Here is a 12,389-nt window from a genome sequence, read left to right on the forward strand (position 1 = left end):
TGGTAACAGCAGCAGCGAACATCCCTCGAGGGTTCCCCTTGTGTTAGGTGCTTCCCAGGGATTCCCTGTGTTAGTCTCATCTGCACCCCGGCCTGTCCGTCTCACCGGCGTGCGTCCTGGGCAGGCTGCTTAAGCTCCCCGCGCTTTCGCCTCCTGCTCGCCCGCCTCACACCTTGGTCCTGAGGATCAAAGAGCCCCAGTGAGTTCCAGGCCCAGTAACACCGTCAGGTGGGAGCTGCATCCCGCCTCCCACCCGAGGTCGGATGCACCTGGGCACGAGGAATGTCCGCGCGCGGCTGAGCCGCAGGTGAAATCCCGGCGCCGAGGTCCCGCAGGACGGAGGGAGCGTCCACGCAGCGCGAGCGCGGTCGCGTCTCCACGTTTCAACCCTGACCGGCTCGTGTGAGGACGGGAATGGTGCCCCCTAAATAAGCGCGCCTCAGACGTGCGTGGCGCCAAGCGGAGGGGCGGGGGCAGGGAGAGAAGGGTCGGCGACGGAACCGGGGCGCCGCGGGGGAGACGGCGTCCCGGGGGAGCGGGGTGGCTCGCAGCTTCCACGAAGAGCGCTGGAGGCGCGAGGCGGTAGAGGGGCGGCCGAGACGCGGGGCCCCGCCGCTCGCTGCGAGCCCGCCCCTCCCTCCGCCGACGGCGGCCCCAGGGCGTCCGGCTCCGGGCTGCTCTTCCCGCGGCGGCCTCCGTCTGGGCAGCCGGCGAGCGTCACCTGGAGCTGCTGGAGGTCGCAGCATCAGGGCCCCCTGCGCGTGGGTGCGGGTGGGTGCGGGAACTCGCGGGGTACGCGATGGGTGCGGGGCGGGGGGCGCCGCTCGTGCCCGGGGCGGTGCTGCACAGGGCCCGCCGCCCGCGCTGCGCCCTTTCCTGGGACCGCGCGGAGCGGGCTCGGGTCGGAAGCGCCTTCGGTGCGGGCGTCAGCTCCCAGAGCCAGCCTCGGGGCGCCGGGGAGCGCGGCCCAGGCTCCCAGGGGCGCCGAGCGCCGGCCGTTGCCAGGCAACGCAGAGCGAGTGCCCGGCGTCACTGGTGCGCCCGCCCCGCCCGCGTCCTCGCAGGGCCCGTGCCCGCGGCGTCTCCGGCCGCGCCCCCGGCATCGCCATCCGCCAGGCCGCGCCCCTCGCGGAAGGCCCCGGCCCCTCGGGGAGCAGGGGGGTGGTCAGGGAGGGCTTCACGGAGGCGGCGGCACGGGAGCAGAAAAGGGGAGTGAGCGAGGGGCGAGGCAGGTCTGTGCCTGGAGTTTCTAGGCTGCCTCATACAAATTGGAAAACGTATGAAAACGCAGCAGACGAGAAACAATTGAGACACACCTGTCGTGGGTGCAGATCGGCGTGTGGGGCTTAAATCAGCCCAGGAGCATGAGGGTCCCTGGGAGTGGAGAGAGGGCCCTTCAAGGTGGGAAAAAGGCACAATAGTGTGACCCAACGTGCGTGTGCATGAGAGACACAGACACACAGAGACAGAGCGACGAGACAGAGAGACAGAAAGTGAGAGATGAGAGTCCCCTGCGGACAGGAGCCGAGCGCAGCAGCAGCCCTCGCTGGCAAATGCATCACATCTGGCTCTCGGGGGAACAGTCCTGCTCTATGGCATCGCGATTCCCGTGGCGCACACACGGCCACGCCCATTTCAGGCCCCGGGGGTCCGCTGAACGGAGCAGGAGGAGAGGAGCGGGGGCTCAACGGGACCTGCAGGTTTTCCGCTGGAGGCCCGCGGGGTGAGGGCAGCAGGGGTACAGCGCAGGCCGTGGACGCGGACCAGCCGCAGACTGGCTCTGTGACCTGGCACAGGACCCACTGATGGAGGCCCCGTGCTTTCCGTCCACAGCCGGCCGGCGCTGAGCTGAAGGAAACAGAAGCTTGCGCCGAGCTCTGCCCTTCACCGACTCTTCCTCCCGCGTTCCAGGGCCCCCCTTCCTGGCTCTCCTCCCTTTTCTGATCTCTGCCGCGGCGGCTCAGGTCCCCAGCAGGGATAATTCTCTATATATCCGGGGAGTCACACTGAGCAAAAACCAGAGTGGGCAGAGTGCGGGGCGTCCCGTCCCGGGGGTCCCTGCTCTTGGAAAGGAGGCTCAGCTGAGCCCGAAACACGCACCCGCAGGGCTGCTGCTGCTGCACCTGCAGACCTGCTGGGAGGTGAGTGGGGGCTGCCCCCGCCCCCTCAACACCGCCTGCCAGGCCCACAGCTCCGGGCCGCCAGGAGCAGGTAACTGATGACACTGCCGCCTTCCTCCCTGTCTGCCGTCTTTTCTTTCCTCATGACAGGCTAGGGTTGAAAATTCACCAATTTCGGTCGTGCTGTTCTTTACAGTTCCAAACAATTCACGCGCATGATCCTTTTTCATTCTGTGAAGGTATTATCAGCATTTTACAGATAGAGATTCAAAATTACCAACTGGGCTTAAACCACATAATTTTTAAGGGGGGAGCCTTGAGTCCAACCTAAAAGTGACTGGAATTTCTGTTCACTTTCCACCCTCCCAGCAGAACATGAGAACCATTTTCAATTTCCTGTAAATCAGGGCTTATCACTCCAGAACTGTCTTATGTGCCTGCCAACAGGGACGGGTCACATAAACTACGACGCACCCACCCAGCACACCAGGCAGTGGTGTGCAGGTCGCTCCCGGTATTCACATCTGGAAAGTTCTCCAAGATATACTGTTATGGACAAGGGCAGGCGCGGAGCAGTGTATACAGTCTGCTATTGTTTATGAACGGAGGGGGGAGAACAAATATCCATTCATTCCTGACTCACATCTGCATGAATTAACAATGGGCAGACACGCAAGAAAGATAATGACCTAGGGAACAGTGGAAGAGTCCAGTGGAAATAGATTCTCAGTGTTGACCTTGTTATTTTGATTTGTTTGAACCCTCTGAAAGTATTACATATTCTAAAAATGAGACACATTTTTGCACTAAAGAGAATACTTTCCCCTCAAGAATACTTTCCCCTCCTCTTACTCCCCTTATCCACAAGGCACACAAGTACACACAAAGAAATTAACCCAGAGTAAGTTTTTAATAGGAAAAACTCTGCAGGTGCAGAATCCGCCGGCGATGACAGCTCAAGGATGCCATGCATACACGTGTTTCCGAGAACTGACGAGTTGACAGACACTCCAGACCCAGGCATCTCTGCAGTGAGAAGCTTTGGAAACCTACGGGGAGAGGTGAAACCAAAGTACATGCATTTGAGAGCTTCCCCCAGCCATCTTGAACACAAGCAGAAAATATACAGGCCAGTTTTCTCAATTCCTTACATAAAAACGACCCGTGGTGAGAGGACCCAGTCTCCTGGGCAGATGCTCTGATTTTGCTCTTCAGATAAGGTTGCCAAGAAAAGAAAAACAAAACAATAGATAAAAAACAAAACAAGGAAAAGATAAGGCTGCCAGGTTTGGCAAATGCAAATACAAGGTGATCAGTCATATCTGAATTTCAAATAAAGAACAATTTTTGTTTTAGTATAGTATGTCTCATGCAGTATTTCAGGGCATACTCATAATGCAATTACTTATTGCTTATCTGCAATTTAAATTTAACTGAGCATCCCGTGTTTTATCTGATTTTATCTGGCAACTGTAGCCTTAGATGCCACCTGGAGGAAGCTGGTTAAGTGCCCTTGACCATGTTAGTCCTCAGGGACAAGAAGTGCCCAGCTCAGTGCTACCAACAGGACTTTCTGAGATGCAGGCATGTTCTATACCTTTGTTGTCCAGTACAGGAGTCACGAACAACTTGAAATGTAGTTAGTGCAACTGAGGACTCAGATTTTAATTTTGTTCAGATTTTAAATGTCACATGTGGCTAGTGCCTACTGTATTGTGCAGAGCAGCTCCAGAACCAATCAGTTATGAATCTTCCTCTGAATTTAGCAACTAGAATGTAAGATTGAGTGGTGCATAGAATGGCATATACCCCAGGAACAAAACCCTTGCAACTTAGTGATTATTCCATTTCTGTGCAGAAATAAATATTGACGACATACTCATTCTGAGTATTTGTTCCAAGTGCTTACTGAAGTTCTATTTATATGGGGAGAACGTGAAGTGACAGGGTACAGATGAGTTTGATAGAACTTACCCTGCAGACGAACATTCACTGGCCAATCCCAGCATTCAAATATAAAGCTGCCAGGTGCCCTTATGTGCAGAGATGACATGCTCAGTGGATGAAACAGCATTGATTTAGTAACACACACCAGCTCTGTGACCCTTTTCTAGTGGGGCCTTTATTTCTAGCTGGTAGATAACCTGTCTTCCTAAATATCTTTTTATTTTCCTTTTTGATTTTACTATTTATCTATACCACCTAGTTGGACAAAAGGCCAACTATTGATAAATTGTAATCAATATTGCCAGGTCAGTTTCTCAAAAGTTTATATGATGGGGGCAGGTCCTCCTGTGTCAGCAGTCCTGTTATTGGTATCCTTTATATGCATAACTTGACAACTAAGAAGGTTAGCAGTTGCTGTGTCCCCTCACCTGCCACTGCCTGGCGTCCCTGAGTGAGGAGCGCAGTAAAGGTATAAGCTCAAACTGGCAGACAAACAAAATATAATAGAGTCTAAAACTTACATTTTTCAGAAACACTTATATTTTTCAACTATAAGTAACGTGCATAAGTCCTTAGTCCCAATAAATGTTGATTTTCTTCTTCTGCCCAAACTCCAACCCAAACAACTGTAATGTACACAGTACAACGAAGTTCTGATATTTTTTTCAATATAGCTACATTAACTCCATGCCTGAGAATTCACCTTAATTTGAAGTCTGCATGGCATATTCCAATTTCTCTTGGAGTTACAAAGGTTATACTGTTTTTTTTTTTCATAGATTTGTCTATTAATGACAGTTTCCCAGGTGTGAATCAAGGCAATGGCTGTCTTTCAGTAGACTTCCTGGTGATGCTAACCTGTCTGGTTCAATATTAAGGTAGTGGAATAAAATAAGGATGAATTCTGGGGCTACCTATGAGCCCTTATTATCAATTTCAGTGGGCATGAGGAATCTTCAATTAAATTCCTAATATCTTCCAACAATACACATACAGTATACTTAACAGGAATATTTACAATTCTAAGTTAGGATCAGCAGATGACAAACCCTGACATGTTAACCTAATTCTAACCTTAAATTACATGTAATTGTTTAGAACTAATTATAAAGCTTAACATACTTGTAAAAAAAGAGTTCAAACTATACATTAAAAAATAGGGAGTGAATGATGGATGAAGTAAAGGAAGGATATTGCTGCACAGAGTATCTGCACATTTAAGAAGAGGTTTAATAATTGGTGATGCTGTGTCAAACTGATTTGCTGTGTCTGGAATTCCCTTAAGTTCTTCACTGAGTTTAGGATACAATTTGTAACATTATGGTATGTTGACAAAATTAACCTATTATGTGTAGTTTTTACTGGTTTCATTGTTCTGGCAATAATCTCTCAGGGACCAGTAGTTATAGACTAGGCAGGGGTTCCTGACCTTGGGACACAGACACATTGTTCATGCTCTATTCCGGTTTAGGAGAGTATTTACCTCCAAGGGTTTTGGGTAAATGAATTCATATGCTGGAGGCAGGTAAAAAAGTGCCTGACACATTAAGAGCTTAGTGTCAACCGTTACTCCTGAGCACCCCCATTCTAACTTCAGAGCTCACACTCCTGCGGCCCTCCTATCAACAGGTGAGCCAAGATACCAGGTGGGGAGAGCTCCCACACCTGGTCAAGTGCACACACCTACTAAGTGTTGGGGCTGGGTTCAAAGGCAACCTGGATAGTTAATTAAAAGCGTTCCCAAGGCTCAGGTGAAGCAGTTCTGACCTGAAGATCCCAGTTCTCCAACATACAAGTCATGCTGGGCAAGACAGAACAAGGTCCTCCAGGTGGACCCCAGCCTCCAACAGGGAGGACAGATCTCCCAGTCTGATGAATCTCAGTCCAGCTGCCCATTAGAATCGCCAAGAAACCCTCAGGAAATTTTAACGTGGGACCATCAAGGTGCTCACTTGTTTTCCCGCCTGTTTTCCTTCAGCACAGCTCCAGCCGCTTCTTTGGCTGGTGGCTGCGGGGGGGGGGTGGGGGGGTGGGGGGGGGGGTGGTGGAGGGGGGTTGTTGGGTCTTGGAAGGACGGGCCAACCAAAAGAAAACCTTGGTGAGAGATTCAGCCCTGGAAAATGGGATCCTAAAGATTTTTGCCTGGTCCAGATCATCCCTTCTTGGGGTTGGTGCAGCTAAAGTACCAGATGCCTGGCAACAACTGCTGTGGGGAAGCAAATGGCCCTGTTCTATCCCTTTTTCAGCTGCGCTGGGAACATAAGCGTTAGAGCTTCTTAAAGTATAGCATTAATATTTGTATATACTTCATTGAATGTCAGGAACCTATCTAAGGGGCATTAAGTGGTTAATTGGCACAAGGATCTAAATTAGACACCATCAATCTACCCCCAATTTACAGATGACAAAACCCAGCACCAGAGTTAATTAATTGGCCCCAATCTCACAATCGTTAAAGGGAGACGAGATGCAACTCGGGTCTGGATTCAGGCCGTATTCTCAGCTAACCCAGGGTGGATGTTTCAGAGGCTCCTTTCACCTCCCTTTTGAGCTTTAGGTGGTGCTTTGACTGTTAACCCGGGGAGCTCAACGGCCCCGCCGGACAGGGCGGGGAGGTTGCGAACCCGCTCGGGGTTTGCCTTCTGGGCCATCAACACGTAATTTGCGAGGCGACGCGACGCGACGTTCAGAGACCGCGGTCCAGGCCTGCAGTTAACCCGTCCAGTCCACAGCCAGGCCCTGCGACTGTAGGAAACGCGTGGTTATCTTACTCCGTGACTATTTTCTAGAAGCAGCCCCGTTTTTAGCAACACTTGAAGCCCTTCCTAAGATCTGAAAGGTGCATTTGTATTGCTATAGGTTGGGGGAAAATTAGCTTACCTTTGTGCATTTTCCCCCTATTTAACCTAGTGACATTAGCTCTTCTTAGGAGATGGGACGGGGGCTCTGAAAAGAGCCTTTGGGTTTCAAAGCGTCTCCGGAAACGGGTGCCTGTCAAATCACTTTCCCTTGGCCTTGTGGTGGCTCTCGGTCTTCTTGGGCAGCAGCACGGCCTGGATGTTGGGCAGGACGCCGCCCTGCGCGATGGTGACCTTGCCCAGCAGCTTGTTGAGCTCCTCGTCGTTGCGGATGGCCAGCTGCAGGTGGCGCGGGATGATGCGCGTCTTCTTGTTGTCGCGGGCCGCGTTGCCCGCCAGCTCCAGGATCTCGGCCGTCAGGTACTCCAGCACGGCCGCCAGGTACACGGGCGCGCCCGCCCCGACCCGCTCCGCGTAGTTGCCCTTGCGCAGCAGGCGGTGCACGCGGCCCACGGGGAACTGCAGGCCGGCCCGCGAGGAGCGAGACTTTGCCTTGGCCCGAGCCTTGCCTCCTTGCTTCCCGCGTCCAGACATTGGAAACAGAAAAAGAGCCCTGCAAAACCAAAAGTAATCACTCGCCCGAACAGACCAATTCTGGGAGTAGGCGGAACACACCCGCTTTTATAGGCAGTTCCTGGGGAGCAATATGGATTGTCTGATTGGCTAGGAACAGCCTCAGTCAAGCAGCCAATAGAAAAGTCCTCATTTCCATACCTAATTTGCATAGATCCGCCCAAGGATGGCTGCCCTGGCGTTTGTCTTCCAATGAACTAAGAGATCCTCTGCATCCTTCATTAGCATAAAGGCCCTATAAGTAGCAGAGATTACGGCTCAACTTCGTTTTACCTCTGGAGTTTTGAGCATTTGAAATGCCTGAGCCAGCGAAGTCCGCGCCCGCCCCGAAGAAGGGCTCCAAGAAGGCGGTGACCAAGGCGCAGAAGAAGGACGGCAAGAAGCGCAAGCGCAGCCGCAAGGAGAGCTACTCGGTCTACGTGTACAAGGTGCTGAAGCAGGTGCACCCCGACACCGGCATCTCGTCCAAGGCCATGGGCATCATGAACTCCTTCGTCAACGACATCTTCGAGCGCATCGCGGGCGAGGCCTCGCGCCTGGCGCATTACAACAAGCGCTCGACCATCACGTCGCGGGAGATCCAGACGGCCGTGCGCCTGCTGCTGCCCGGCGAGCTGGCCAAGCACGCCGTGTCCGAGGGCACCAAGGCCGTCACCAAGTACACCAGCTCCAAGTAGACGCGCAAGTAAGCGGCTGACTCCTAACCCCAAAGGCTCTTTTCAGAGCCACCCACATGTTTACAAACAGAGCTGTGATCAGAAACTGAAACTACGTACTCGAGTTGGGGCCAAGTATTGGACCTTGATTGGAAAAGGGCCCAGGTAGAACCACGAGCAGGCTATGGGCGGGGGTTAAGTCCTCTCCTGCACGGGTGGTCTTTGCTCCTGCCAAAGACTAGCGCGAAACAACGTCCTTGTGTCTAAGTGTAGGGCACATTATCAGGGCCTTGGGGTGAAGGATGTCTTTCCTGTTATAAACATGGGGGAGCACAGGAAATAAAGTTTATGATAAAAAGCTTAACAATTTCGGGTAAAATACTGGAACTTACAGTGGTCCTGTGGTTTTTTAAAAAAATGTTCCTTTGACTCCCGGGAAGATAGCTGAGACTGGTCTGGCATTAGGCGGGTCTCAATTTGAACAGAGCTGTGCGGTCACTGGCTGCTTGGGAAATGGTGTAACTTGGCCTAGTTAGGGTGGAAACGAAAACGCAGGACACCGGCAGATGCCTGCCACATAAACCCTCCCAACTGGTTGCTTAAAGATTTTTTTCTCCTTTCAGTTTTAGAAATTGTCTTTTTGACTTTGTTGGGAGAAATCAATCTATTGGTTACAGACCTTGCTCGCAGCACACAATGTGTTAATTAGCCTGAGCTCCTGTGGCGCCCCTACTACTCTGAGCCTGCGGGTGGTAACAGTTGCCTCCTCGCGAGGATGGGAAGAGGTTTCAGTGAAACAGCAGGTGGGAAAACAGACCAGAAATGGCATCGTGCTGGTAAAATGGCTGCAGGACGCTGTTCTGCGGTGAGGAAAGGGTAGCCTCTGGGATGGGCCTGAACTTGCTTTCAAGATTTTCCAAATACGTGGCGCACAGTTGGATGGGATCTTGCCCTGCCCATCGTCGGTGGCCTCATTTGTTCTCTCTCCTGTTCTGCAGTCAGATTTGCCCACACCCCACTTTTCCTGGTTTCCTGCCTCCCACACATGCTGAACTTCTCTGTCTTTGATTTTTTTACCCCTTCCTTCCTGCCTAGCAAACTCCTACTCATCCTGCAGGCATCTGCTTGGCCCAGGCCTTCCCTGGGTGGTTTCTCTGACCAGCCCCTCCCAGTTGCTCTGTGTAACTGCCACACAGTTGGCACTTGCCATTGCTTATCTAGTTGTCACCCAGTACTCTCTGAGCTCTCATTTGGTCACCACAGTACTTGCTCACCTTAACAATTACTGAGCCTGGTACATGCTAAGTGAACAAAGATAGCAGAATTGATTAATTCATTCAGTAGAGTTTAAGAATGCCTAGTATGTAGCAAGCATATGTATGCACAGAACAGTGAATAAAACCCCTTCCCTGAAAGGTAGGACAGTAGCAGAGTATGATGTAAAAACATGATAAGTGAGTAAAATATCTGGTGTGTTAGAAGGTGAGTGCCGTGGAGAAAAACAAAAGAAAATAGAGCAGGATACGGGAGAGGACAGTGGGAATAAGGGAATTGCAGTGACGAGCCAGTGGATGTAACGCTGACCATAGAGGGGCTCAGTGGGGCCAGCTTCTGCCGTGAAAACTTCAAGATGGTTATTTGTTCCAATAAAGTCAGGTTTGCCTTTGCTTACTTGTCAGGAGGAAGAGGGAAAATGTGTTTTGTAAGACCCCAAGAAATAGGCTAAGCACTTATTTGGGAACATTTCCATCATGGTTTCACTTGACTTACTTAAAAAAGGTCAGGGGTGACTTCATCTGCCAGCAACTCAGAGGGATGAGCACCTGAGAGAAGGGAGGCTTCCGGGAAGTGTTACTACTGCTCCAGGAGGGAGTCAGGAACTTGAACTCCTCAACCTGCAGTCAGTAGGGGCCTTCTGCATTCCTCACAGGCTCACTCCCCCCCCCCCCCCCCCCCAGCACTCCACCTGTTACTGCGTCTCTTTAGTGAAAAGCCCAAACTCGTTTTGCACCCGACACATTCCTGTACCTTTCATGACTTAGCTCAAATGTAAGCACAAGACACCGACTAGATCATATCTGTCCTTTATTTAACAGTGTACTTTGGCCAGCCGGCATGGCTCAGCGGTTGAACCTGGACTTAGGATCCAGGAGATGGAGGTTCGGTTCCGGTCAGGGCACATGCCTGAGTTGTGGGCTCGATCCCTAGCAGGGTGCGTGTAGGAGGCAGCCGATCAATGACTCTCATCGACGCTTCTCTCTCTCCCCCTTCTCCTTTCCTCTCTCTGAAATCAATAAAAACATAATTTAAAAAAAGAGTATAGATAGACAGGAGCTAGGGGGTCAGGTTAACCATCCAACAGCTGTGTCCCCTGGGAAACTCTACCTCCCCTAGTCTTCATTTCCTGTAGATTGTTGCAGATTAAATGCACTGGTATCTACAAAGTGCTTAGAACAGTGCCTGCCTGGCACAGAAAAACCGAGTGAGCACTACCTATCACCATTATTACTGCTCTCAGAGTTGAGTACAGTATCAGGTATCTGATGAGTTACAGAAGTGAACTGACCAATCTCTTTTTACAGGAGGAGCAAATGGGCTTTAGACATGTCTTTTCCCACCACTGGTCACTGCTGGACACTGTGGCATCTCACAACCCAATGAAAATGAGAGACTAGAAGATAGAGACATATTTTTAACAATTGTGGAAGGATCAATAAGAACCTGGCTAGAACATCTTTTTTTTTCTTCTGAGTATAAAAATATTAAATGTTCATTTAGAACTTTGCGAAAAGAGAAATATATAAAGCAAATATAGGTATCATGTTATATATACATACATACAATTTTCTAGGTAACATGCTTAGAAACACAATTTTTATAGATGTATAACTACTTGTGTAATTAGTCTTCTGTTATTGGCTATTTAGATTGGGTTCCACCTTTATGCATTATAGATCATATTAATCACACATCTTTGTACATAAATCTTTGTTTAAATATTTGATTGTTTCCTTTGGATAGACTTCTACAAGTAGAAATACTAAATCACAAAGTAAATCCATTTTTAAGGCTCTTAATACACCTTGCCAAATTTTCATTCAGAAGGACCATGCCAATTTATAATCCCAACATAGTGTGGAAATTGCTGTTACAGCACTCATATTCACAAAGACCTTTTTTAAAAAGCACTGTTAAAAAAATTTTTTTTGGAAGTTGTATTTATTTCATCGTTAGTGAGGGTAATTCCCCCCACCACACACATATTTTTATTAGCTATGACCCTATAGGAAATAAACTGCTGAAAACAATGGGCATAATTTTAATCATTCCATGGGGAGTCACTAAATAAAAATATGTAGGATCTTAGATTAAGATGAAATTGGAAAAAAACAAAAAACACACCTAATATTTATCAGGTGCCGCCTCTGCCGAGGACTCTGCTGGAGTAATACACTGCATTTGGGATGTGTTCAACCAAAATTACTTATACCTACATTGTCTCTTATAAGTCTCCTAACTTCCCCATGAGAAAGGTGGTCTTCACTATAACAGGACAACTGCAACAATACACAAACCCTGTCCTTAAAAACCTCCCGTGTCTCCCCAGTCTGCAGGGTAACTGCCAAGTTTCTCAGGCAGGAATTTGGGGACCTTCACACGGTTTTCCTCTGTTGACCCCTGGGCTCTGACCCCAGTTCATTGCTCCCTCAGCAGCCTCCTGGGAGGGCCCACCTTGGTGAGCAAACTCATATCCTGACTTCTCACTAAGGTGAGTTCTAGGACAAGCCAAGGAGCATCCTGGACATTGTCCCAGTACCTCTTGTCCCCAGGCCTGGGCTTGTGATCTGGGTCTGCAGTTCCCACTGAGCTCTTCGGGACAGGGTTCTGCCACACATTTTTCAGTTGATTGAGGGTAGGGACTGTATCTGCTTTTCTATTTCTGTATTTGGGGTGAGGGTAAAGGTGGGCAGGGTGGGGTGTGGATTTGAATGAATGAAAACAGAAGCAACACTCTGTTGAGGACAATAGCCCTGAGGGTGACCTGGTTTGGGTCAAGCAGGTATCATGTGTGAGATCCTTGCCACTTATTCCATCCTTGAGGCTCTTCTGTCAGGCTGCAGGGACCCAGGGGTAGTTCTAGTCACAAGCAACCCACATACCTGGTAGATTATAATTTATTAGATTGTGTTTGCCCCAATAAGGTCACACCCTGCAGTTTTTAGACGATTCTATAA

At 50.0% G+C, this 12,389-nt stretch overlaps 2 protein-coding genes across 2 annotated transcripts; one reads left to right on the top strand and one right to left on the bottom strand.

The window, feature by feature from the left end:
* Positions 1–7,010: 7,010 nt before the first annotated feature.
* LOC107539704 (histone H2A type 1) lies at positions 7,011–7,512 on the bottom strand. The gene has a single exon (XM_016216278.2). It carries the CDS (start codon positions 7,457–7,459, stop codon positions 7,067–7,069), a length of 393 nt encoding a protein of 130 aa, XP_016071764.1. The 5' UTR covers positions 7,460–7,512; the 3' UTR covers positions 7,011–7,066.
* Positions 7,513–7,778: 266 nt separating this feature from the next.
* On the top strand, positions 7,779–8,381 carry LOC107539709 (histone H2B type 1-C/E/F/G/I). The gene has a single exon (XM_016216284.2). The coding sequence runs from the start codon at positions 7,795–7,797 to the stop codon at positions 8,173–8,175; it is 381 nt and encodes a 126-aa protein (XP_016071770.1). The 5' UTR covers positions 7,779–7,794; the 3' UTR covers positions 8,176–8,381.
* Positions 8,382–12,389: the final 4,008 nt, after the last annotated feature.

The sequence above is a fragment of the Miniopterus natalensis genome, chromosome 19 (assembly GCF_054644295.1).
Source record: "Miniopterus natalensis isolate mMinNat1 chromosome 19, mMinNat1.hap1, whole genome shotgun sequence".
Lineage (NCBI taxonomy): Eukaryota > Metazoa > Chordata > Mammalia > Chiroptera > Miniopteridae > Miniopterus > Miniopterus natalensis.

Bases quoted from the DNA above. Each gene is read 5' to 3' on its own strand.
- LOC107539704 (XM_016216278.2), bottom strand. From the start codon at position 7,459: ATGTCTGGACGCGGGAAGCAAGGAGGCAAGGCTCGGGCCAAGGCAAAG.
- LOC107539709 (XM_016216284.2), top strand. From the start codon at position 7,795: ATGCCTGAGCCAGCGAAGTCCGCGCCCGCCCCGAAGAAGGGCTCCAAG.